The sequence below is a fragment of the Solanum stenotomum genome, chromosome 6, assembly GCF_019186545.1.
Source record: "Solanum stenotomum isolate F172 chromosome 6, ASM1918654v1, whole genome shotgun sequence".
NCBI classification, from domain to species: domain Eukaryota; kingdom Viridiplantae; phylum Streptophyta; class Magnoliopsida; order Solanales; family Solanaceae; genus Solanum; species Solanum stenotomum.
In genome coordinates, this window is record NC_064287.1 from 652763 (window position 1) to 680282 (window position 27520).

The window sequence follows — 27520 nt, forward strand, 5'->3', positions numbered from 1 at the left end:
TCCCAATAGCTTCTCTCTGTATAATTTGATCTCACAAACACTGAAGCAATTACCTCTGAAAAGGATTTTTGAAAGTGAGAGAAATGAAAATTGGGTCGGTGAAGAACGAGTGGGTAGACAGAGAAAAGAAATTGGGAGAAAAAACAAAAAAGTGACAAACTTTATATTTATTTATTTATTTTGTCTTTTTATTATTTTTTCTTTTTCTTATAATTGTTTTTATTCTAGAATTTTATGTCTACACTCCTTTAACCTGTGAAAGCACGTGTTTGTTCCAACTCAACTATTAAGTTGTCACGTAGACTTGGTCAACAGTCAGGTGGATTTAAAATGTTGTGTTTTAGTGGGTTCGAGGGTTCAGTTGACAAAGTCGTGAGTAGAAGGGTCTATGTGACAAACGGAGCCAAGTACAGGGGTCTCCTAGGTCATTCCGCCAATGTATAATCATACTAGTTAAGATTGATAAGATTAAAAGAGAAGATATTTGGAATAAGGTGACGGTGACATTCGTAGTGGACAAGATGAGAAAAGTGAGCCTGAGATGGTTTGGACATGTAAAAAAAAGATGTGGATGTACCAACGAGGTGGTGTGAGAAGTTGGTTATAGAGGGTATGTGGAGAGGCAGAGATCGACTGAAAAAGTATTAGCAAGAGGTGACAAGATATGATATGACGCAACTTTAGATTACTGAGGACATGACCTTAAATAGGAAGGTGTGGTGGACATGTATTAGAGTAGGAGGTTAGTTGATAGTGTAGTATTGTTGTCTTGCTTAGGGTGGTTGGTGCTTGACAATGTACTAGTTGCATTACTGTAGCTCTTGTTTTTTTATATCCATCAACATTTTTTACTGTTTTCAATAATTTATCCTAGTACATTGTTTATTGTTTTTCTATTATTGTACTATTTTGTTATTGTTCTTGTCCCTTCTGATAGACTTTGCACTATTTTCTTGTGACGTGCTATATTTTCGTCTTAATATCTAAAGGGTTTTTCGAAAACAACCTCTCTATCTCTACAAAATAGTGGTAAGGTCTGTGTCCATTCTACTCTCCCATACCTCATCGTGAAATTTCATTGGATATGTTATTATTCTTACTCCTAATAATACTTTTTGTATATATAATAATTGCTTGGGGTTAGATTATTTCACAATTAACATCGAAAGCCTCATTTTAAAGAGTAAAATGTTCTCCTATAAAGACTTGAGTTGTCTTTCTAAAGCATTCATGAGATTCAAAATATGTGCATGGTAATAAAAATACTTTGTCAATTTCATGAAGTTTGCATAAAATTTAGGTATAATACCTAAAGATATTTCTTTTAACTTAATATATTTATTTTAATTCATTTTAATTGATTAAATTTCTCTATTAATATATGTATGTTTCTTTGAGTTAAAATCTAATATTTATTTTTTACACATGTGATATCAGAGCCAAACATATATATCTTAATTATACGTTGCAGCTTATACTAGCGAGGTACATTAATGTTAATACACTATTAAAACAAATGCATTTACCAATTTCTTGTAACAACAAAACGTGAATTTAGTATTAAACATTCATATATTTTGAAATTTCCAACTCCATATATATGTATTTTTTTGTTGTTGGCACAACTCCATATGTATGTATATTCTTGAGTCGACGGTCTATCAGAAACAACCACTCTACCTCAAAGGTAGGGATAAGGTCTTTGTACACTCTACCCTCTCAGGTCCACTTTGTGGGATTACCCTGAATACGTATGTTATTATCGTAACTCCATATGTATGTGTATATGTATGTACATTTTACATATATTAAATATTTAGTCAATTGAATGATGATGCTTGGACTTTTTCACTTTGGGCTGAAACCAAGAGATTTCATTATTCCCTTCTTGATTAGTGCAAGAAGATGTTGTTGCTTCAGCCTGTAGATATGGTGCCAATGGTCTTAATGCTGAGGTTGGAGTTTCCATTTCGGCCTGCAAACATAACAAACAAGAAAATATTTTTCTTATCTCTATCATAAAATACTTGTTCGATATATATATTCAGAATTCAGTGGCTCGATCAACTAGTTTAGATTTAAGACTAGCCAGTCTACTTCAAGGAAAGCATTTCTTACCTAGACTTTTTTATTTTTTATTTTCGTGACCTCTAATTAAGGGTAGGAAAATCTCGTTCATCCTATTTACTATACCCCTGGATGGTTGCACATTCTAGACATTTAATAATGGACCCAAGCTCCAACAATACACCTCGAGGAGCGGTGAGCTCAATCAAATGGCACGTCATTAGGGTAGGAGGCTTTTCTTTATAATAGAAATCCATAGACAAGATTCTAGAACTTCCAAACCAAGGAATTGCAAGATAAGGAGTTTTTTATGTTACGTTTAATTTCAATAGAATGAATTCGGTAAGGGTAGAATAGACCATATGGTCCATTGAAGGTGTTGTGCCACTTGAACTCAAATCTACCTGATCTAAAATTCATCTTTGTTCAGCCAACTCATAACAAAATGTTAGACCAACAATGACATAATTGTATTGGTCTAGGAAAAGGAACCCCCACCGACCAAGCACTCCCACCCCTAAAAGCGGAGACCGAAGTATAAAATTAAAATAAATTTTATTTATGTAGAGTAGATAGTTGAATCCCCTTTATTTCTTTGTGTTTTTACTTTTTTTTTATATTTTGAATTTCTTAGTGAAAGATTTTCGTTTTATCGATGATTATCTAACCTTAGAGGGAATGTTTTTCATTCACACGATTAGCCAATGCATGCATGGGTGGATCTAGAATACATGCCACGAGTTCGGCAAAATTCACTAGCTTTAATTATGCATGGACTAAAGAAAAAGGAAAATGAATAAGATTTTCGGTTTGCGCACTCCATGTAAATTTGTTGATGCAACTTAAAAGCTAAGCACACAAATGTAGCATTCCCTCTATTTCAATTTATGTAATATAAATTCCGATACAATTAATCAGAATCGATATAGTTAACATGTTGGTTACCCATATTTTGGAACACTACATTTTTCTTTTCAATAAACATTGTTGTTAAAAAAATCATAAAAGAAAAGAAAGTATGAAATTACCTTGGCAAATGAGAATGAAGTTTGTAATGGAGTGATAGCTGGGAAGACCCTATTTGAACATTGTGATTTCTTAAAGTTTTCATCAGTTAGGCAACTAAAACTTCCTTCAATACTTGTTTGGGACATTTCAGGCTGCCATAACAAACAAGTCACATTATTGATATCTATAAAAACAGTTTTCATCTTATTATGGGTAAAATCAAAAGTTTAGAGTTATACTGTATTTCGAAAAAAGAAAGGTGTCATAATTCTTCGTTTTAATATGTTCCTTTCCTTTGAGCTCGGGTTGATAGTACACTTGATGTGTGGGGGGGGGGGGNGGGAAGTTCACTTGAATTCCCTCGATAAAAAATCACACCTATATAAATAAGATAAACTTTTTTTTTACCTTTTGTGTATATATATAGATTTTTAATTCCTTGGCCGGTCACAAAACTAGAGGTATGGTAAGTGATTTATGGGGTTTAGTATTCACCTTGAGGTTTCTAATTCTAATTCCAACAATTACATTTTCAATTTTTGAACTCCCTTAGGAAAGAACTTGGATCTACTACTGGCATGTAATTCCCTTGAGCCCAACTATCGACCCGAGGCGTCACTTGGAAAAATCATTAAAAAAACAAATGTAATTTTAAAAGGGCCTTCTTACAACCAAAAAAAAAAAAATTCAAGTCTTAACTATTTAAGTGAGTTTTTTAGATTAGTTCCACTATTACATATTTGGTCGGTCAGTCAAGATACTTATATTTACTAGCTAAATATACATAAAAGAAATACACTATTTTGTATCAAGAATGAATATTTTATGTATATCATACATTAATAAAACAAATATATTTACAAGCTATTATTTTGATTGACAACTATACAATGTAATTCTATCCTAAAAATAAATAAATAAAAGAAATGAAATATATTGTTGAAAGAGCTCACCTTAGCAAATTTGAATGAAGTTTGTAAAGTGAGATTTGGGAAGGTCCTTGTTGAGTGTTGTGATTGCTTAAAGTTCTGATTATTTTGATAAGTCTCACCACTTAGACTTGTTTGGGACATTGTATCATAAGTAGTTGGGGATGGAAGGTTCATAGAACTACATACAAGTCAACAACTAATTAATTATTCAATATATAATTAAGAGTTAATTACAAAAACACTCATATAATATTATTCAATTTCTTATATACCTCATAGTGATTGTAAATGTGTGATTTTCATAGTATAAGGGAGTGTAAGTATTTGATTTTAAAATAAAAAGGGTATATTCGAAATTGAATCATACTATAAGAATACATAGTATAATTAACCCTATAATTAGTTTTAAAAAATTATTTTATCCTTTAAAAATGATGGAAAAAATTAAGGTCCATACCTTTGAGAAATTGAAGATGTTTCTGAGGCAGTATAGAGAGGACTATTAATATTGTTGTTGTCATGATTATAATCTTCAAGCTCTAACCATAAGTCATAAGGGGGTTTCTCATGAACTTGTGTGTTGTCTATATGTTGAAGAAGTGCATTTATTTGCTATGATAAACCACCAAAACAAAAAACAAAAAAATTAGTTTGCAGAATCGCTATATATATAGGATCAATGACAGAATCAGGAATTCATAAGAGGTGAGTTGAAATCCTTTTAACACGTCTAGACAAAATACTAGAATTTTTTCTTATGTCGAGGTCCTCAAGGAGATTCAACAACTTATATACTATTAAAAATTAAACTCGTTTTTCTCTATTTGATTTTTAAAAAATTCATACCTCCATATTATCTTCATAACTTGATGTATTATTGCTGGAGAGTTGTTCCTACAAAAAAAAACAATTAAACATTTTTTAAAAATGAAAAAAAAAAAAAATTATTTGGGCAAAAGAGAACAAGTATACATCATACCATTCTTTGTCTGACTTGGTTTAATGCAACTTGAAGACGTTTTTCACACAAATCAAGCTCATGGAGTGATGTAATTCTTTGGGTATCTGGTTCAAATATTCTTTAAATAAAGTCAAAATGTGAGAAGATAATAAATATTCAAAATATCATATTATAAAAAGAGGATTAAATCGAAATATAGTTGCTATATCAAAATTAAGTGTAAAAAACCAATCAAATTAACTTAATATCAATAAATTAGAACAAATACCACAGAATGCAATTGCATAATAAGATCTCAATTGAACAGACATAGTAAAACACACTCGAATTAACGTAACATGAAATTATTAGGTCCACATACCTGATCAAATAGAGGCGGAGCCCGGATTTAAAGTTTATGTTATCAGAATTTTAGTCCTTTTAAGTTACTAGTTTCTAAATTAATGATTTGTACATATTTAATGAATTCTTAAGACAAATCTGAATATTTAAACTAAAGTTACTGAATTCGACCGAACTCGTAATCTATACGCGCTAGCTTAAATTAGAGTGTCAGCTATTTCTTTAATTACCTTAATAATCCCTCAGCCTCATCGAGTTTACAATGCAAGCCATTGATTTCATCTTGAATTTTCTAAAAACAAAAATGAAGAGAAAACAATTAATCTTAAGGTTGATAATATAAAAATTAAAAACTAAAAAAAACCCAGAGAAAATGAATTAATTAAGCACCTTTGTTGTGTCATTTGCGTTGACGTATGCAGGATTTATCCTGATTAATTTTTTTAAAAAAAGAATTATGATAAATAATACATGAAAAAAATTATCTAAAAAAAAATAAAATCCAATTAATTAAAGAAAACTAACCTTTCAATATCGCAAAATTTATCTTCAATTTCAATCTTCCTTAGGTTCCAAAGTACAGACTGCATAAGAGTGCATTAATGAAAATGATTTTTTTTAAAATCTTATTTTTAGGATAATAATATTTTTGGTCCCTCGATTATGTAAATTTAATTTTAGTCTTTATGATATTTGGTTAATTTAACCTTTGATTACTTAAAATTTGCACTTTTGATCCCTTTATAAATATTCACAATTTTTTTCTAGAATTATTAACTGTTTCACCGTATAATTACACATTACTCATGTATTATGATAAACGTGTACTGTTATTCCATGTTTGAGGGCAGTATACTTTTAAGAATAGTCAAAATGTAACATACTTCCTATATATAAACAAACCAACAACATTACATTTAGATTAGCTAAAAATTAAATATGGTAAATCATATATCACAAGAACTAAAATCAGAATTTACGAATAATTGAGAGACCATAATAAGTCAAGTAAAGCTCACCTCTTTATTCTTGATGTAGCTGCATTTGACAAAAGAAAGTATGTGTTAGATAGTCTAGTTAATTACAAAAAATACATAAAAGATGAAAAAACAAAAACTAAATTAGAAAAAGAAACAAAAAAGGGAAAAAAGATATAATAAAACCAAGAAGAGAAAAAAAAAAACTTACAATCCTCTTTCACTATCTGGGAGACTGATGAGCTCAGAAAGAATATCTTCAATTCTGCATTAATAAAATTTAATCTTATTAGTCCCTCTAGAGGCAAATGTAATCAAATTTGACGTTAATTTTTATTTTTCTAAAGTTTATCAAAATTATAAATTCAATGATTCTATTTTTTTGGCTTAATAAAGATATATTAATGTACTAGCTAGTCGTATCATTATTACAATCATATTGGACAATATATTTATTTTTTCGAATATTGTATTATTTGTGTCAATTCTTTTAAAAATGTAAATCATTACCTTCTTTTACGTGAATAATGTGTGAGACGACCAGAAGGAGAGAACATGATTATAGCAACATCTACATCGCATAAAACAGATAATTCATAAACTTTTTTGAGAATTCCATTTCTTCTCTTGCTAAATGTGACTTGTCTATTGGTCAAACTCTCAATCTTCAACAATGGCAACTTACTTCTTCCCATGTTTTTTTTTTCTTTTTTAAAAAATCTTTCTATAATTTAGAAAGATATATATAAATAATAAATAATATATATATGAATGTAATATACAATCAATTAAAAGATGAAAGTTTCATTTTTCGTATTGATATGATCTAGCAACATAATTTGAACATATTTCGCGTTCATGTTGTTGCTAGAAACAATCGATCTCATCCCATTAAAAATGTAACGCCGGGGAATCCACTCTTTAATATATATATGTATATGATCAATGGAATATAAAGAAAAATATCAAGGAGGATTTTAGGGATGGAGAAAATGAACTTTGATGAGATTTTACATTTGTGTTTTTTAGGGTAATGAAAATATTGATTCCAATGGTTTTAAAAGAGGAAAAGGAGAAGGAGAAAATTTGAGAAATTTAATTAGTGGTGGGGATTATTGATTTTGTCCTAAAAGAAAGGGGAAATATTGATCCAATAAAATTGACTTTGAATTTCTATATGTTTAACGGTAATTTTGGATTTAATGTGTGACATAAATCTTAAAGATTTTTGGTACAAAATGTATATCAATTGTGTCTCCCATGTAGGAGACCTAGGATCGAATTGATTTTCTCAATTCTAACGCTATTTATAGACAATAGAATATGGGTGGATAAACCATGGAATGGGTTGACTCTATATCCATGATCATAAAAATGAATTTTGTGCTCAACTCAATTTCAAAAATTGGTTCAAGACCCAAGACCATACAAAAACACAAATAATTAAGCCCCAACAAATTAAATGTAGGACTCTTCCATATAAGATGGGAGCCAACTGTGTTGAAGTTATAGTGATAGCTACAAATTCGGCACTAATAATTTTGGCTCGAATTCGACATTTATGTTAAAAATTCACTTAACATCTACACATAATATATCCAAAATCTTGTAAGAAAAAAAAATTATGGTCCAAAATTCATAAACTAGCTCTACCATTATGGCCAAATATTTGATAAACCGTGAATTGATTGACTTTATCATGATAAAAATAAATTTTGAATCTAACTCAGTTTCAAAAACATGATGTTCAAGTGGTAACAATTGACCATATAAAGAGACAAATAATCCGTTCCCCAAATCATGTGAGACTCGACAAGGATTAATCATTGTGGTACTATTTTCTTCTCAGCCAGTGGTGGATCCAGAATTTCCATTAAGGAGCCAATCTCTAATCTTATATTCAGGAGGTTCAAAATCAATATATATACATAAAAATTCTTAAAATAACTTAAATATACAACGTAATTTTTTGCCAAGGATTCGGGTGAACCCCTCGGTAGACTCTAGGTCCGCCCGAACCCTCGGCAGACTCTAGGTCCGCCCCTGCAGCTAGCTAGGCACATGCAGTTGAAACTTATAGCTTGATTGTCAACAAAAATAAAATAAAAAAAGTTCAATCAATAATGGTTATTAATTAAAAGAATCCATAGGGTAGAATTATTGGTCCTTTATACATCATCTATCAGATGTCATTTCGTGAGAAAATTATTGGGACAAATAATTGTAATTAATTTATTACTACGAGGTATCACTACATTTCACGTTTCACTTCATTGGACTAAAAGGTATATTGGTTTGTAATATTATGAATCTTATTAAATTTTGGCACATCCAGATATGTTTAGATACGTTCAGGTACATGTATATCGGGATACATGTGATCAAAATTAGGTGTAATTAGTTCTAGATACACTGTATCCAAGTGGATTTGCATGTATCTGTTGGAATACATAACAAATCTCGTGCGTCTCCTTCCCATCTCGCTCACTACTCTTTATGTATCTGGTACTAGATACATGTGAATCACACCATATACATATAGACAGTGATGGACCCATGATTTTTACGAAGTGGGTTCAAGCTATAAAAATATACCTAATATTATTTGTAATTTTTATGAGGCTAACATCATACATAGCTGACTATACTAAACAATGTTAATATATTTGAAAAAAAATTACATTGACTTATGAATGAGACGATAAATAACAAGATGGACGAAAAACTAGGCTTCAATATAAACTAAGAAGATAAAAGAATATTATGAATGATTTCTCTTCATTCAACATTTAACAAATAAAAACAAAATATTAAACAAAATAATTATAACCTTAATTTCATAATCGAATACATAGAAATATACCTAATATTATTTGTAATTTTTTGTTGATTTTAGAATGATAAGGGATTTGTTAGTTGAAGAAATAAAAAATAACCACAATAATCATATATGTATATATAAAGACTAGAATCAAGAGCAAAAAACATACTTGATGGATATTGACTATTGATGTGAGATTTGAGAGACATAAAAAAATATGCTCAAAATTTTGGGGGGAAAAGTAAGAGAGGTTCAAGAAGATTTCAACAAAGAAGAAGACAAAGAGGTTTTTACAATTGAGAATAATAGGAATTAGTGCCTTTTTGGTTGAGTTTTTTTTTTAAAAAAAAAAAAAATTAAAAACAAAAAGGACAAAAGTTGTTGACTATTGGACTTTTAATTGTAAAAGTAAAAAATTGTTCTACTTTGTATAGTTTCTAAGTAACTAAAAGGACAAAAATTACACCTACATAGAGGACAAAACTGTGTGTGAACGTTTTATATATCAAAAAAACGAACTAAAACTAAAATGTGGCAATGGGGATTCGATCCCGGGTTGGCTGGGAAAATTGAACCCCCTCATATACTCTGCTAAGCTTCAGGCTTGTGTTAGTGGGTTCAAAATTTAATATATACATATAAAATTTTAAAAACTGATTAAATATACATATATATATACATTGTTATTTTTCAATGAAGTGGGTTCATATGAACCCACTTGAACCACTGTAGGTCCACCCCTGCATATAGATACATGTATTTAATGTGTATTAGTGTGATTCACATGTATCTAAGATACATAACAAATCTTGATCACCTCCCTCTCATCTCTCTCCCTATTTTAGTGTATTTAGTAGCAAAAATACATATATCTAAGTGTATCTTCCTCAATGTATAGTAGCAAAAAATTGCATACAAATTGATACAAACACTATAGTAACAATATTCTTACCCAATTTTATAGTGCTTGGCTTCAAATTGATACAAACACCATATACTAACAGTACCCTTACAAAGTTTTACTGCGTAGACTGACACGAACACCATAAGCTAGTACTAATAACACCCTTATTGAATGACACAAAGAACACCACATACTAATAACACCCCCTTACAAAATTTTATACTGCGTGTAAACTGACATAGACATCACTGTTAACATTATTTAACTAATTACATGATGGAGCAAGCATTAGGATTGTCATCACTAAACATGGTAACATAAGCAGGATCCTCAAATCTTGAAATTGTTTCTGTTGTTGTCATGTTGTGATCGACCCTTCTAACATAGCCAGGAGGAGCCTTCTTGTCATAAGAAGCAACAGCATAGGGTTGAGCCACTAAATTGTAAGGCACATAAGGCCAAATCTCAGCCTTTTTCCCTGTTGATTTTGCCTTCTTTAACACTTTGTTTGCTTCCACATATCCTGTTACTGTCACCTTTTGTTGTTTCCTGTTTATCTCCACTGATTTTACACCTACAACAAGGTAATTTGTTAACATTTTTACCAATGTTAACAAATTATTTTTTCTGTCGACGGTTTCAATTTATCTGATATATTTTGCTTCAAGAATATTATAAAGTTGGTGAGCCGTGTGATGAAACCTTACCGTAGGATTTAGAGGGCACTGAATTAGAGTGAGAGGTTTTTTAGTTCACTTCAAAGAAAATGATACACTTTTTTATTTTCTAAATATTTAATGACACTATTAAGATTTTACTCATATTGAGTCCAATTTATTTATAAAAAAAGTCTACAACAATAATGTACTTTTTAAGGGTAACTTTGAAACATTGCAAAGTCTTTCTATATTTCTTAACTTTGTGCTAAGTCAAGCTATATAACATATATGCTAATTAGACAAAGAAATGAACTCTTTTTGCTTATATGACACTATACTATTCGGTTTGGAGTACGTACGATGGTCAAATTCTCTAATTATCAACTTGAATTAGACGTATAGTCTGCAATTTCGTTGTGAAATCAAATTTACATATGTACCAACTACTTAAAACGACATTATAAACCACAAATAAAATTTACAATTCAAATATTTAAAAAATATCTAAAAAATCGTATAAAAAACAACTCATTTATTATCTAAATATTAATTGTGTCGCATGAAGTGTGACTGAAGGAGTGATACTAATCATGCACATCACATATAATTACCATTTAAGTGATCATATCATGTAAATATTTTTACACCCCGCATATAACTTAAATTCGTAGCAGTTTGAACGAGAGAGAAATTCAACTCTGATATCATGTCAATGTTGTGAAGAAGATGAACGCCAAATGGCACAGTGAAACTAAAAAGGTTCAACTGAATTTCCTTCTTTAAAAGATTATATTACATATATAAATAAATAAATAAAAACCTTAAAACCAATTAGTATATAGCATATAGTGTTTAATTAATTTCTTACCACTTAATGAAGACAAAGTTTTCTTGACTTTAAGCTCACAGCCATCACAATCCATTCTAACTTTGAGCTCTACGGTATGAAATTGCCTCCTCTTATTATTGGATGTATGACTAATTTTCATCATACTAGAAATATACTCCAAAGTTGCTCCAAGACCCATATTTTCTCTTTTTGTTTGCTACTTTAGTCTATGAAGTATTTAGTATTATTTTTTCTTTTTTTGCTTCCTATATGATGATAGCATCATGTTTACTTCTTATATAGGCATTTTCTTTTTCAAACAAGGAGTAAAAAGGGAAGGAGGACCCCCCCAAAGAAAATGTAAACCATGAGCTTGATATTTTAATAGCTCATGTCAATCATGAAATCAAAATATAATTTAAAAATTAAAAAAAATATAAAATTTTATTTTTATTGTTTCAAGTTCATAAAAAATTGTGTTCTTACAAAATTTAATACTCTCACACTTGTTCAAGATTTGAATTAATTCTTCTCTAGATAGAATGGAACACCGTTTTGTAAAACTAGAAATTGAAATTGTAGAACTTAGCAAACTCAATAAACATAGTATATCATATGACCAATGGCGGAGCCAAGATTTTTAATAAGGGATTCAAAATCTGATAAGTAAACACACGAACTAATGGAAGAGGATTCAGTATCTATTATACATACCTAAAAATAATTTTAACCATGTATAAACAATAATATTTTCCGCCGAAGGATTTCGGATGAACCCCTAAGTATATATGCTAGCTCCGCCCCTGCGTATGACACTTCCTTATTTATTTTTTTCCTTGAAAACTTTAATGCAAAAAAAATGTTCAAATGATGTATGTTTTTAGGAAGTAGAAGATTTCATTTTTCAGTGTATAAAAGGAGAATTAAACTTTATTTTCCCTCCAACTTATTTCCCTCTATTTCCTAACACACATTACACCTTATCTTTAAAACTTTGTGTTTAGAGTAATCTAACAATGTATTCATGCAAGAACTAGCTAATGGTGAATATTTATCTGCTGATGAATGAAATGGAATAGTTGGTGAATGAATATTATTTTGATCTTTTTATAAAATTTGAATAATTTATTTTATTTATTTATTTTATTATTTTTGAAATACAAATTAAATCTAAAATCTAATTTAACACACCATCAAAATCGAACTAAATGTATGTACTTGAACACATTTGAATTAGCTTTTAATAAATGTGAGTTAGAATCGAGACCTAATTACATCAAAATCGAACTAAATTTATGAACTTATACACAATTTAATTAGCTTTTAAAAAATGTGAGTTAGGATCGAGATCTAATTTAAAAAAGAATTACAAATGTCCATGAAAAATGAAATGGGCCTAAACTCTATGATTAAATAGGCAAACCACCAATTTTTGAAAGAGTAGCTTCCACGTTTCGAGGTAGGGGTGTTCACGGGTCGGTTTGGATCGATTATTGGTCAAAATCAAAACCAAACCAACTTAATCGATTTTAAAATTATCAAATCCAATCCAAACCAAATATAATATACACTTATCGGTTTGGTGGTTATCGGTTTGGTGGTGTTCGGTTATTCGGTTATTAATCATACACAAAATAAAATAAAAGAAACAATTCATTCAAAATGTGAAAAAAGTGACAACAATCCATTCAAAACGAAAAATAGTTAAAATGACTTAAATTACTGAACTTTTGATCACTAAATTTACTATCAATAAAGCTTTAAAATTCACTATGTTGACCTAGAAGGCAGAGACAATAACATTTTCAGCCTCACAAAGAATTGTCATTCATATACATGACATTAATAAGATAAATGTTTCATCTTGGACATTTTTGCTTTCAATAAGTAAATAATAAAGAAATTTTAATGAAAATATGTATAAGATCTTTAAAATTGTTTATAAAAACAATATATTAAGTCTGTATATTAATAAAATATATGTACATAATTCATCGGTTTGGTTATTTCTTCAGTTTTTTCTAATAAAATCGTAACCAAACCAAATACTATCGGTTTTCAAAAATCTAAAACCAAACCAAACCAAACCCAAATAAAATCGGTTTTATTTTATTGGTTTTTCGGTTTGGATCGGTTTTTATCCAAACCGTGAACACCCCTATTTCGAGGTATGCATTGAACACGTGTCAAATAATTGTTTTCAATTAAGAATTTTTTGGTCGAGCTGCTAAAAATTACTTATTTTAAATAATATTTTTACTAAAATAGCTTTTCTCTAAAAGTACTTTAGAAAAATAATAATTTATATTTGATTATTTCAGTTGAAAAATATTTTTTACTAGGTGTATGACAAATTTAATTTCAAAAATATTTTTGAAAGTCTAATCACGAAAAGAGATAGAAATCAATGCATTTTTACTGGAGACTAGGATTATTTTAAATATTTTTGTTATGAAAGATATTTAAAAGTAATTTTACTAATGGATCAAACATTTCAATTTTTCACAAATAATAGTAATAATTTTGGCCTCTCAATCATTTGGGCAAACAGGCTCTGATGCGGACGCTTTTGGCATTTGCTATTATTTTACTTTATTTATTTTTTAGTAAAGAAAACCTTACATTATTTTCAAATTTGAATCTTCTATTCATAGGATACTATTGCAACATTTCCTAAAATCTAATGTCATGTTTGTTGCAAAATAATACATACAAAAACCAGCTGTCGTGCAAATATATTATTCAACAATGTCTGAAAATTACTTTCTCGGTACGATAAATTTGGGTCTAATATTTGCTCATATTTCGCAAATTTTTAAACAAAGCATAATTAGACCGATATAATTTATAAAGTTTTGTATCATGGTCTAATATTTTCTTATAAAATCGTTGATTTTCTAAAAATTATTAACTGTGGTCTAAAAACCCCATACATTATAGAAAGAAATCATTTACATACAACTATTTCAAAAAAATACAACAAAATTTCATCATTTTAAAACAAACATGCCTAAGTATTTATAGCCTAAACTGATCACATGGAGATGTTCCTGGTTCATTGGGCCCTATAGTGAGGATGAAGGAAGCAAATAGATTAATAAATAGTTGTTGTTTTTTGTACTTATATTGAAAAAAAAATAGTCAATATTATAGAGTTTCAATGACTATAATTTTAAGTTTTATACCCATAATTTCAATATTAACATAAGATTTTTTTTTTAAAAAGGGAAAAGGATCAAATATGCCCTAAACTATTCGAAAAGGTCTAGATATACCCTCGTTTAAAGTTTGGCTCACTCATGCCCTCGCCGTCTAACTTTTAGTCTAGCTATGCCCTTATGGGCGTTAAATGCCAAATGAAATTGCCACGTCATTTTGCATTACCACGTGACATTTATATTAAAGGAAAAAGGGTCAAATATACCCCTAAACTATTCGAAAAAGTCTAGATATACTCCCCTTTTAAATAAACTACCCGACTCATTTTCAACCATTTTTTTAAAATTTTTTATTTTTTTGGGTAAATCCCGAAAATGAGTAATTGACTAATAAAAAATAGGACAAATATGAAAAAATAATAATATAAAATTAACGCCAAAAATTGGCAAATAAATATAGTAACTTTAAATTCAACAATTTCAACAATTTTTTAAATTTTTATTTTTTTCGATAAATCACGAAAATGAGTAATTAATTAATAAAAAAATATGAAAAATATGAAAATGACTTTATACTGAATTTTTAGGTTATATTTTTCATATTTTTTATTAATCAATTACTCATTTTCAAGATTTATCGAAAAAAATAAAAATTTAAATTTTTTTGAAATTGTTGAATTTAAGGTTACTATATTTATTTGTGAATTTTTGGCGTTAATTTTATATTTTTTTTTTCATATTTTTCCTATTTTTTATTAATCAATTACTCATTTTCGGGATTGACCGAATTTTTTTTGTTGAAAATGGGTCGGGTAGTTTATTTAAAAGGGGGTATATCTAGACCTTTTCGAATAATTTAGGGGGTATATTTGACCATTTTCCCTTTAATATAAATGTAACGTGGTAATGTAAAAATGACGTGGTAATTCCATTTGGCATTTAACGCCCATAAGGGCATATCTAGACGAAAAGTTGGACGGCGAGGGCACGAGTGAGCCAAACTTTAAACGGGGGGTATATCTAGTCCTTTTCGAATAGTTTAGGGGCATATTTGACCCTTTTCCCTTTTAAAAAATACAAATGGACAGATAAATTCTAAAAAATAAAAAATAGATAGTAATACATACCTTCAATATATATAGGAACATACACTACATCACTACAAATAAAGAGTCTTAAAACGAGTTAAAATTGAAGATTAAATTGAGCTCAGTTGAAGATTCTTTTAAAATGAATAAAGGCTTTAGGAGGTTGAGATCGAACTCAACCCATAATTAAAATTTTGAACGGATTACCTATATTTGGACTCATTTTGACAACCCTAATTATCAGCTATATACTAATAAAATGATTATATTATTTCGGAATAAATGTTCACAAGCTTCTATATTTTAAATATTTTTTATCTCTTATGTCATCTTCCTATAAATGCCTGAATTAATTAAAAACTTACCAAGATCCATTACCACAAATATATTTAGATAATATTTGTCTAGGTCATCTTCACTCTTAGAGGTCGGATTGCAGTGACGAAGTTAAACTTTTTACTAAAGAGTTCAAAATATCAAAAATAGATATACAAAGAAAGTAAAAAGTGTTCAACATCTATATATACATAACAAAATAATTTTAATTATACGTAAATAATATAATTTTCTACTGAATAAATTAAAGTTTGAATGAACTCCATCAGCCCTTCCTAGCTCAACCCCTGACGGGTTGTGGTCCAAGTTTGGGGTGAAAATGACACACAATCCCCTAAAAGTTATGAAGTTCGATTGAAAAAATCAAAATATTTCGTTAATTATTGTTACAATCTACGATAACTAAACTTTGCTATGACTTTTTTAATGTACTCTAGCTAAAACAAATCTTATTTTAATTATTATCTACTTTATTACTATGTTCTCATACGCAAAAATATACGGTTATTTAGCACTATTCAAATTATTAAAGTTTAGACAAGGTTGGTAGCTAAGTCATTTATTGTCCAACTAACTATATGGATTATCCATTCCCTTAATTATTATCATAATCCCAGTGGTATAATCTTTTGCTAATTATAGTGGTTAAGACGGCTAGCTCTAGCTGTATACATATCATAGGATAAGTTTAATTAATTATCCATTAATGTTAGTGTAACCTCCACTTAATATAATGGATTAAGTTATATAAAAAAATATTTTTACCTTATCAATGACTTTTAATCCATGAAAACAAATTACTATTACAATTTTTTTTATCTTATTACTTGTTATAACAAATCGATAACTTGTCTTATTCTCAAAATTCAAATTTATATTTCAAGAAATGTTATTTATATATAGATATCCACTTTTAAGGATGGCTAATAATGTTTACATTATTTACACTAAACTTAAATTATATTATAATTATAGTCAAAGGGCCACCATCCACCAAAACAAAATAAAAAATAGTAATTGCTTGCTAAGGCAAGGAATTTCCTCTATAAATTCCCTCTTTCGTTTATAGTTTTCTCAAAACATCAAGAAATTAAGCAAACAGACATTTCAAATACTTAGCAATATTTCAAATTATGGCATCCATGGGAGTAAATTATGCTCATCTTCACGTACAACAAAAACATCATAAAGAGAAGTCAAAGAGAAGGGAGGAAGAAAATGGTCGAAGTAGTAAAAATGAAGATGACGTGGTGAAAAAATTAACCGCGGATGGTAAAAATAGTAAGGGTAAGAAAATTTACCCCTGTAATTAAGGTGAAAAATAAAGAATAGTAATTTGGACTCGTGGCATGTAAAAATATATATATGTATCTCTTTTTTTCCTTCTATTTTCTCTTTTTTTGTTAATTTTTTTACTAAATTGTTGTATGTTAATATATTGTATCATTAAATTATATGAACCTTAGCACAACGTAGTTTTATTGATTAAAAATAATAATTCAAATGGATGGATTCACTTATATTGCCAAAATAATTGTCTCTTCAGAGTTCAAAAATAAAATCTCCGAAATTCAAATATATAAAGTGCAGTCAGGAAGAAAAAATTATTAGATAATTTTTCTAATTAACTCAAGATATGTCGAGCAAATATTTGTGATGAAATAATTGAGGTGCGTTCAACTGCGATAGGTCGATACCATCATTATCCAATTTAATGGATGAGTAGTGTTCAACATTCACATACGAAATTATTGGGATAAAATCATATATATGAGCCTCAATAAATCATTATTTTTTCTTTCTCATATCACAAATCTTAATTAGAAGATTTCAATAACCAGAGTCTAAATAATTAATAACTCTCAACATTAAATTTAGGGATAAGGGTCTGAAAAATACTTCAACTATAGTCGAATTTGTTGTTACGATACTAAACTTTCATAAGGACCTATTACCTCCCTAGACTATTTAATATTGTATTTTAAATAGTCTAGGGGGTAATAGGTCCTTATAAAAATTTAGTATTACAACAACAAATTTGATCAAAATTGAATATTTTTCAGACCCTTATTTACGGAGCATGTGTGTTTATTGTCATTTTTTAATTTATGAAAGAGCATTCCAAGTCATACCCTTTTTTCCATCCTTGCTCCACGTGGTAATGTAGCCACAGCTTTGCTGTGCGTGGCATTCAGTCCATTGAAGAAAAAAAACTTCTGTCCTTCCGTCTTCTTCGAGCGTAACTACAATTTTCAGGTAATTTTCCCCGTCTCTCTTGAATTTTTGGCTTCGATTTCTTAATTCTTTGCATGCTTTTACCTCGATCGATTGTGTTTTGGTCATCAGATTTTTTTTTTATAAACAAGGGGTCATGAAGTTTGAGTGTCAGAAGAATCCTAATTAGGGCAAAAATTGCAGTATGAGTATTGAGAGAACATAAATTGATGTCTTATCCGGTGTTTCCGATTCCATGAGAAGAAAGTTTGAAAATCTAAACATACCAAATGTTGTCTGCCGTAATTTTCATTTATTGCTTCAATTTCGAGTTCTGTTCGTTTCCATTAAATTATTGGGAGCCAAAAGAAATTCTATGTGAAAATTGAAGAGAAAATACAGATGGGGTGTTGGTTTGGTCTCCTGCAATGTATTCAACTCAATCTAAAACTAATTAGGGTTGTTAATCCATTAAATTATTGGGAGCCAAAAAGATGCTAAAAAGTCCACCATTCCAGGCAGCCTAAATTTCCTCATAAATTAAAGCAGCTCCTTAAAAAGGAAAAATTGCAAAATAAGTGTCATTTTAAATGGTTCAAGACTATTTTTTTTTTTTGTGTGTTTACCTGGAGTGTATGTGAGACTCATGGGTCTCTCTTCAGTGAACATAAACATTAATTTTTTACACTAATCAAGCATCTGATTAAAGTAATACCAAATATTCTTTAGTTTTTCAACTACTGCTCAAGACAACAATACATACAATATAGTTTACAACGAAAAGGCTTTTTCATGACATCTTAAGTATGTTATATACACTATTATAACGTTCTTTATCTTTTTAAACTTTACATGTTAGTCTTTCTTCTTACCATCACTACTATCGTTTTCCTATCCAATTCTTTGATGATTGCAGATTAGCCCCATATGGCACATAGACTTACTCTATCACTCCAAAATCGCTAGATTAATTGGATATATGCATAATACAAGTTATAGATAAGTATCCACCCAAAGATAAGGCCAACAAGTATCAACTGCTTCTCTTACTCTTCCCCTTTTACCTCTCTGTTTTTTTTTTTTTTTTATTTGCACCGGGTGTCCGAGTCTCTTTGAGCCCCGACTAATCCCGGGGGTGCACAGGCCCTCGGCAAGGAGTTTCCCGCAAGTGCACCACGGTTAATTCAGGTTTTACCCAGTCCGATGGCCCTCAGAAATTGTTTGCACCTAGTGGGTTTCGAACTTGAGACCTTGAAAGGGAGTAAACCCCAAGGCTCAAGTCAATTGCCAGCAGGCCAACCCCTGAGAATTCATTGTTTCAGCTACTTGTGCCTTTTGCTTAATTGTATGTTGTTTGTCTGAATTATTGCTCTCGGTAGAATTTACTTTTTTTCTGAATCTTTTTAGATTGTGATCTGTACACCCTTTAATTTGTAGCCAAATTTAATTTATATGAACCAAGATTAGATTTTTACCAATGTATGTTAAATCTTGAAATCAAGGAATGACTCAACTTGTGATTTTGGCTGGTGGATGAAGTTAGAATATGTTGTATTGTGTTCTCTGAGTTTGCTATGCTAGAATTAGTCTTGGTACCTTCACAGATAATTATTTTAACTGTATGTTCTTTATCTTAAAGGACAAAAAATCATTTAGTGAGGTTTTTCCTTTCTGTGTAGAATTTACTTTTACTAGAACCTACTTAGATTGTGATCTGTACACTCAAAAACATTTACTAAATAATTTTTTTTAAGCAGGAAAATCAAATTCAGGCAACCATATGGAACACTGATATAACACATTATGCAAAACATTTTAAGCCGTTCCAAACATACCTGCTGTCAGTAGCATGTTAAAGAATCGACTTACGGGTATGCTGCTTTATTCAACAGATTCACCTGGACAATCGATAAAAATACCATTCCTGAACCAATTGACAAAGTCATCCCCCAGAAAATCCACTGCCTCTTACTCGATTGGTTGTCACACCTTTTGATGCTTTCGACCACCAAGCCAAAGACTGTGAATTTGATAATTACAAAATCTCCATCACCTATTTTTGTAGAATAATGCTCGACTTATTAATGGAAATCTCTATTTACATGAAGATGTTCTTGCACTACTGATTAACGCCGCCCGTCCAAGTTACGCAGCCAATGGAAAGAGAATACAAGAATCTATCATCATGGACACTTTGTAAGTCCATACTTTCAAGTTTATTTCTTTGGTTTCATCTGTGATAAGTACATACTTATCTTTGTTTTAGGCAAATGAAAGTGAAAAACTAATGCAACAATGTTTGCTAATTCATAATCTAAGGATCTGCAGTATTGTCAAGCTAGGAAAGTGCTGGAATTTCGCCATTTCAAAAACTATATTCTTAAATTCAAATGGTGCTTCTTCACCATCTCTATTATTGTTATTATTGAACCTTGCCTTTTTCATGATCAATATAATTAGAAATTAACTAAAAAAGAAAAAAGTAAATCATATATATTAAGGCTAAGAATGAGTCATGTCTTGAGACATTTTCTTATTTGTTCATTTGTCATCATCTAGGCGAGCTCAGTGATTTTCTTTTAAAAAACTGATCCCTTGGAAAGATCTGGAAAAATAATCTTATAGGTTCATGTTTTCTTATATCATGTGTTATGTCACGGACTTAGAGTCTCACTAATGCTCCGTGCAGCACTTGACAACTTACTCACGAATTTTTCACGATCTTGTAAGCTCAAGTAAGCCCTTTGAAACTAAGATCGCTAAGAGAATGAAAAGGAAGACTTAGAGAAATTTAGAAGAAGGCTTATATTGCTTATAAGAAAGCTTTACAAGTTGCTTGGATGGATTGCTTCAAGCTTGGATGGTGCCGAGGGGCACCTCTATTTATACTACCTCCTAGGGACTAAAATGTAATTAATATTTACTTTACAAGTCCTTAAACTATTTACACTTTGGTCCCTCCCTAAAATCTTCTACTAATTCTAGGAAATTCTAAAGCTTTCCAAGAAAATATCTAGTCCCTCTTCTAGAATTCTCTACACATTCTAGAGAATTCTAAGGCTTTCTTGGAAACTATCTAGGACCTTCCATTGCCTTCTAAGTTATTCTAGAGAATTCCCTAGAATTCTCTATCCTTCTTGAATAATCTAAAGGGTTCTAGAGTCTTCCGGAAACCTCTCCACAACTCTAGACCCTTCCGCCCCTATTCGGACACAAAATTGCACTGTGATGTGGCGGGACGTGACAGTTAGCTCCTTTCTTTGGACATATTTATCTAACATGTGATTTTGATACCTCTCTATTTGTTAATTTACGTGGATAATATGATTTTGTTCTCCATAGAATCTCATCTTTTCCTATGTATTGAATAAAAAATGTTTATTTGTGGCTTTGGCCATTGTTGCCTTAGTTCAGATTTTACCAACTCTGTACATAAGTGTCTTGATACATGAATGCCTTTAAAGTGTCATATATATATTTCATGACTAATACATCTATTTGCTCTTTAAACATCCATCAGTTGGCTTTTATTTTTGTTTCTATGTTTTTGGGTGTTTGACTGATGGAACTGTAGTTCACTCTTCAGACGAAATTTTGCTTTGCTTACGGATGGATATGTTCTCTGAATTTAGATGACCTGCCTGCTTGCTACTTACTATAATAAGAAATTTCATCATGCTTCACATTATGCTTAATATTCTTTGTTGATAATAATGTTCTTGCTAATCAGTTCATTAAACATGCATCTACTTAACAGGAAAAAAAAATCCAAAAAGCTTACTTACTACCATATCATTCATTTAGTTAATAATAATAATGTTTTTAAATACAATTAGTTCTCTTATATCTAATTGCCTTCTATGTAAATCTACAACAACAAAAAAATGGCAAGACATCCAGAGTTTCAACAAGGTACATCACAATCAGTCATTCTTACTAAGTTATACCTCCGCAACCTAAAACACTTGTCTTTGTAACTGCAGATATTTTGTCCACTACAAAGCATCAATATGACTATGACAAAGCGTCAATATGACTTGCCACCACCATCTATTTTACCCGTTCTGTATAAAGATGTAAATATGTATAAAACATAGCATAACATACGGCCACCCATCGTCTAGTCCAATATAATGGATGAGTAGTGTTCAACATTCACATACGAAATTATTGGGATAAAATCATATGTATGAGGCTCATTATTTTTTCTCTCTCATAACATAAATCTTAATTAGAAGATTTCAATAACCAGAGTCTCTAAATAATTAATAACTCTCAACATAGATGAGATACATGATACATGATTTGAAATTCCTCTTTGCTCTTAGATATTCCAAACTACAAATGTTTTATTTGTAACGGAAAAAGGGTTAAAATGTCTTTAACTTATTACAAATGTTTCAAAATGTTTTCTTTCTATCTATTGGATCAAAAATATCCTTAACGTATTAAAAATGGCCCCCTTCCACTTGTATACCGTAATAGAGATGAGAAATTTTGGCTTAAGAAATATGATGATCGGAAAAGATCAAGATGCATCGAACTCACAAACTTGTCAAATTTAGACTAGATGTGCGAATTAGAGAAGTCATTCCAAGAAAGGTTGAACCTTTGGAGATGAGAGAGTTGAAATAGGTTGACATTGTAATGTAATCGATCACTCCTACAAGTTGGTTGCGCGCAACTGACGTGAAGTTAAATAACATATCTAATTATTTCATCAATCGCATTTTACTCCAGCCGATAAGCAATAATCTCTAGTTATATCCCACATATCTATTCTGGATGATAATACATACTTTTCTTAATTCTCCTCAATATGCATGTTTGGAGAACTATTACCATTGGCTCCAAAAAGGGGAAAAACTCCCTTTTTTGACTTGTACGTAGGAGCGCATTTTCGTTTTCTCCTTAACCTTAAAGAATGAGTTTTTATGAATAGGAATTTCTCGCTAGCAGTCTTCTCTTTCTTTTACTATACTTTGTTCTAGAAATTTCGTCTGACAAACTTGTGAAGGAAGATATGCATGGATGGATCATGAACAACAATGAGAGAGGACTTGTAGCCCCCCTCCCCCCACCCCCCGACAGACACACACCCACCCACCCACATTCCCTCCTTCCAACTCCCTTCCATGCCTTATTTGTTTCCAAGATACGATTTATTTAATGAATAATAGAGGCATGATAAAAAAAGAAGATTAATTGGTTTATCATCAATAGAAAACCTATTAAATTATGTCCACACAAGCTAATTATTTTTTATGAAAACCAAAGTAGAGCACTTATCATAAACAAACTAATAATTATTCTCTTAAGAGTTTGATTTGCTATTGCCAACTACTAAGACTAAGATAATGCTTATGTTTCTCTCTCAAAAATAGGGATAACTTACCCAAACTTTTTAAAAGAATTGTTAGGTAAAAAAATATATAGAAAAAACAAGATAATTTAATACCTCTAAGAAAGAGATTAGTATAGACTGTGATTCTTCAGTGTAGTTCATATTTTTATATATGTGATTGAACTATTAGAGTATTAGTGAAATAAATTTAATAATCGTGCAAATTAATGTAAACTACCAAGATCCATTACCACAAATATATTTAGACTAGATGTGTCAACACGAGTCCAATACATATTACTCTTTCGGCCTTAATTTTTGTGACACAAAAATTATGATTTTTAATGTAATATTATGTGGTTTGCTTTTCCTATGTGGCCAGTTTAAGCTCTTTAAATACGTGTGTTAAACTAATGATTATATTCGTTAAAGACTAATGGAACAAATACTTAATTAGTGACTTTAATTTTCTTCATAATTAATTTAATCTTTCTTTAGTTTCCATAAAAGACAACATATAGCTTATTAATAATAATAATAATAATAATAGAGTGCAGTTATCACTAAGCAGATTTATTATTTAAACGAAAACATTCAAGTTGGTAATAGCTAGAGATATTATTAATTAATTTCTCGAACATTTTAGGAAATAGAGATACTTTAGGTTGACCTTCAAGATTAAATATTCATTAATTTATTTATTTACTTACGACCCACAAGACAATTAGACAAGCATAAAGTATATTTATAACTTAATGTTATTGTATCAAGGGACATTTTACCATAGTGGAGATATATTAATTATATACAAAATTTGGATTTTTTTTTTTTTAAAAAAAGGTGTAGTTTTCATTGGTTTGATAACTATTTGGTCATGTACTGATTAATTTATGGCTCTATTCTTGGAGCCAATAATAAATGTGTGTTTATAAACATATATAAATTATTTACATGTTTGAAAACTAGGTAAGAATTATAACATAATAGTTTAAAACTAAATAATTATTCCCACCAACATAGGTTGTGGTGCACTGGTGGGAATGTTCACCCTTAACCAGAGGTCTCGGGTTCGAGCCTTGGGTATGGAGAAAATCTTGTTGGGAGCGCCACTCCCAAATGGGCCTTGCAGTGCGCTGTCTGGATTTAGTCTCGAAGCTCCAATGTGGGCTCCGGACACCGAAATGGGAAACCAAAAAAAGAATAAAATTATTCCCAATGATTCAGTATATATGTTAAACCTATTCCTTTTTCAATTTAGTCTATTAATACCTTTTAAAAAATGAAATTTTTCTAAATTTGAAAATATGTGATATACAGTGATACATATATAGCTACTATATATCACTATATATTCGCGGAAAATGACATTTTCTGGTCATCTAAACAACGAAAACAACACTTGGAGAAAATTCAACCATATTTGAATTATGCATCATTTTAATATGTGTTGTGCATTAATTAATTAAGTTGTTAAACTTCTTAATTAGAGAAGGTTGACAACTAAGTACTCCACCAACATATAACTTTGCTAATAGTGGTTAATTAAACCGCCTAATTAATAAAACATAACAACTTTATCCCCCTTAAGTGTAACCTCCACTTCCATATATGTCTTTAATTTGTTCTAAACCGTCCTAATTGAATAATTTTATAACCTAAGAGTCACCACTAGCTAATTAATCCACACACAATTTTTTTTTTTTAATAATTATTGCTTGGTTACAAATGCAAGGAGTCTCCTCTATAAATTCCCTAGTACTCTGACAAATACACATCAAACACTTAGTAATATTTATTTTTTCTCTTAGGATAAACATTTCAATTATGGCATCCATGGGAGTAAACTATGCATATCTTCACGTACAACAAAAACGTCTAAAAGAGAAATCAAAGAGAATAACAAAGGAGGAAAATGCTCGAAGTAGTAATAATGAGAGTGGTGTGGTGAAAAAATTAACTATGGACGGTAAACGTAGTAAGGGTAAGAAAATTTACCCCGGTGGATTTGCTTCTAATAATGAGAACTTAGGTGAAAATAAAGAGTAGTAATTTTGGACTATGCACAATATATAGAAAGGGTGTTAAACAATGTACATGTTTAATTTCTCGTATTTTTTTTTCACCCGGTGTCTGGAACTCACATTGAAGCCCCGACTAAATCTGAATCGTGCATTGCAGGACCCATTTAGGGGTGGCGCTCCAACGGAATTTCTCCATTCCAGTGTTCTTTCCCCCTCTTCTAATTTCTTCTTTTTTTTTTTCTTTAGCTTGTCGTAAAGTTACCTGTTGAAGCACTCACCTAATTGTGCATGTTTATATATGGTATTATTAAATTATATGAACTCTTTTACTGATTAAAAAAAAGTCAAAATTGTTGCAGTCACTTTATATTATATGACCATAAATAATGTCTCACTAATATTGCTAACATTGCACTCCAAGTTCGAAATAAAATTTGTGAAATTCAAATACAGAGTGTCGATATAAATGTTGCAGTCACTTCATATTATTTGATCATAAATCACTCACTAATATTGCTAAAATTGCACTCCAAGTTCAAAATAAAATTTGTGAAATTCAAATACAATATGTCGATATAAATATTCGTTGAAAATATAAAAAAAATATTAGGTGATTTCTTCTGATCACCCTAAGTTTTGTTGGACAAGCATCTCCGGTGAAATAATCAAAATACATTCGGCGGAGACACTGTCATTATCCAAATATAAACAAAAATAGAGTGTAGCCAACACTGAATTTTGAAATTATTTACTTTTAAGGCATTACAGTTAAATTTATAGACGTGGTTTAAAAACTAAAATTGAGATGGTCAAAATATGTGATTTGTATACCGTAACATGCTTAATTAATGTGAACAAGATAAAAGAAACAATGAATATGAAATTGAATCAAAACAGTATAATAAAAGAAAAGCATGAGCTTGAGGTTCAATGCTGATGGCTGGCATCTTTTCATTAAGTAGTCGTTTAGTGTGATGAATAAGAGAAAATATTGACGTGATAAGTTTTTAGTGCCTCATTATTTTTTGTCTGGTTATAATGTATGGAATACTTATCTCAAGATTAATAAATAATACTGGGGCAAGTTGTCCCTGTTGGATTTGAAAGCAATCAAAGAGTCATGTGGAAGTTTTCAATTGCAAATCATGTTGGTAATAAATTAAATAACAAATAAAAGCATACTAGAAACATATTATTAATATGATTTGGTCAGGGGACCTACATATTATAAAACTAATATTGAAAAAACACAAACATGTTGGGAGAAAATATTCCCATAAACAGAAATCTTAAACGACTACATTGCGGATGCTCTTGTGTTCTTCCCTAAGGAAAAAATAACTAAATATGAAAGAATATTATATTTTCCTAGTATTTATGATAATGTTTTGACTTTCCTTTTAGGAAAAACTAAAACTCAAATATATAGTAAAAAAGAAAAAATCAATACAAAACCCTAACAGTCCCTTCCTCTTGGTGGAATAAAAATACCAAGATAACTTATCTTGGGATAAAATAATTAAAATTACAAAAAGATCGCTCAAATCCTTTTTATTATTACTTTCCATACCTTTACAACACAATTAGGTTGTTTTAATGCAGTTTTTGTTGTTGATTTGGTGCAATTTAATCAGTTTTGTTGTTGTTTTTTTGGTTAAAACATGGATTGCATAAATAAACTTAAGGAGTATTTAATACAATGTTGGATGAGGTATTCCCAAGTTCGGAGTCAAAAGGGTAAAAAAAAAAATTATCAAAATTTTTAAAAGGGCACATTAATATTTTTTTAACCAAAAGGGCAAAATCGTTCCTGACGGAGCGATTTTCTTCTGACAAAATTGACGACGTTACTTCATCAA

At 30.0% G+C, this 27520-nt stretch overlaps 2 protein-coding genes across 2 annotated transcripts; both read right to left on the minus strand.

The window, feature by feature from the left end:
* Nucleotides 1-1803: 1803 nt before the first annotated feature.
* Nucleotides 1804-7314, minus strand: LOC125867688 (agamous-like MADS-box protein AGL104). Its single transcript, XM_049548253.1, has 12 exons — nucleotides 6798-7314; nucleotides 6499-6552; nucleotides 6330-6348; nucleotides 5836-5894; nucleotides 5701-5740; nucleotides 5541-5602; nucleotides 4987-5086; nucleotides 4854-4901; nucleotides 4465-4619; nucleotides 4029-4185; nucleotides 3096-3227; nucleotides 1804-1975 (listed from the first exon to the last, which is right to left on the minus strand). The coding sequence occupies exons 1-12, from the start codon at nucleotides 6980-6982 to the stop codon at nucleotides 1817-1819; spliced, it is 1170 nt and encodes a 389-aa protein (XP_049404210.1). The 5' UTR covers nucleotides 6983-7314; the 3' UTR covers nucleotides 1804-1816.
* A 2732-nt stretch (nucleotides 7315-10046) lies between these two features.
* Nucleotides 10047-11710, minus strand: LOC125867998 (heavy metal-associated isoprenylated plant protein 23-like). Its single transcript, XM_049548592.1, has 2 exons — nucleotides 11540-11710; nucleotides 10047-10586 (listed from the first exon to the last, which is right to left on the minus strand). Exons 1-2 carry the CDS (start codon nucleotides 11697-11699, stop codon nucleotides 10282-10284), a joined length of 465 nt encoding a protein of 154 aa, XP_049404549.1. The 5' UTR covers nucleotides 11700-11710; the 3' UTR covers nucleotides 10047-10281.
* Between the last annotated feature and the right edge of the window lie 15810 nt (nucleotides 11711-27520).

Coding starts and splice junctions, on each gene's coding strand:
- LOC125867688 (XM_049548253.1), bottom strand. CDS start 6,982: ATGGGAAGAAGTAAGTTGCCATTGTTGAAGATTGAGAGTTTGACCAAT. Junction 6,553..6,797: donor CATTATTCACGTAAAAGAAG/GTAATGATTTAC, acceptor TTATTAATGCAG/AATTGAAGATATTCTTTCTG. Junction 5,603..5,700: donor ACGCAAATGACACAACAAAG/GTGCTTAATTAA, acceptor TTTTGTTTTTAG/AAAATTCAAGATGAAATCAA.
- LOC125867998 (XM_049548592.1), bottom strand. CDS start 11,699: ATGGGTCTTGGAGCAACTTTGGAGTATATTTCTAGTATGATGAAAATT. Junction 10,587..11,539: donor AACTTTGTCTTCATTAAGTG/GTAAGAAATTAA, acceptor ACCTTGTTGTAG/GTGTAAAATCAGTGGAGATA.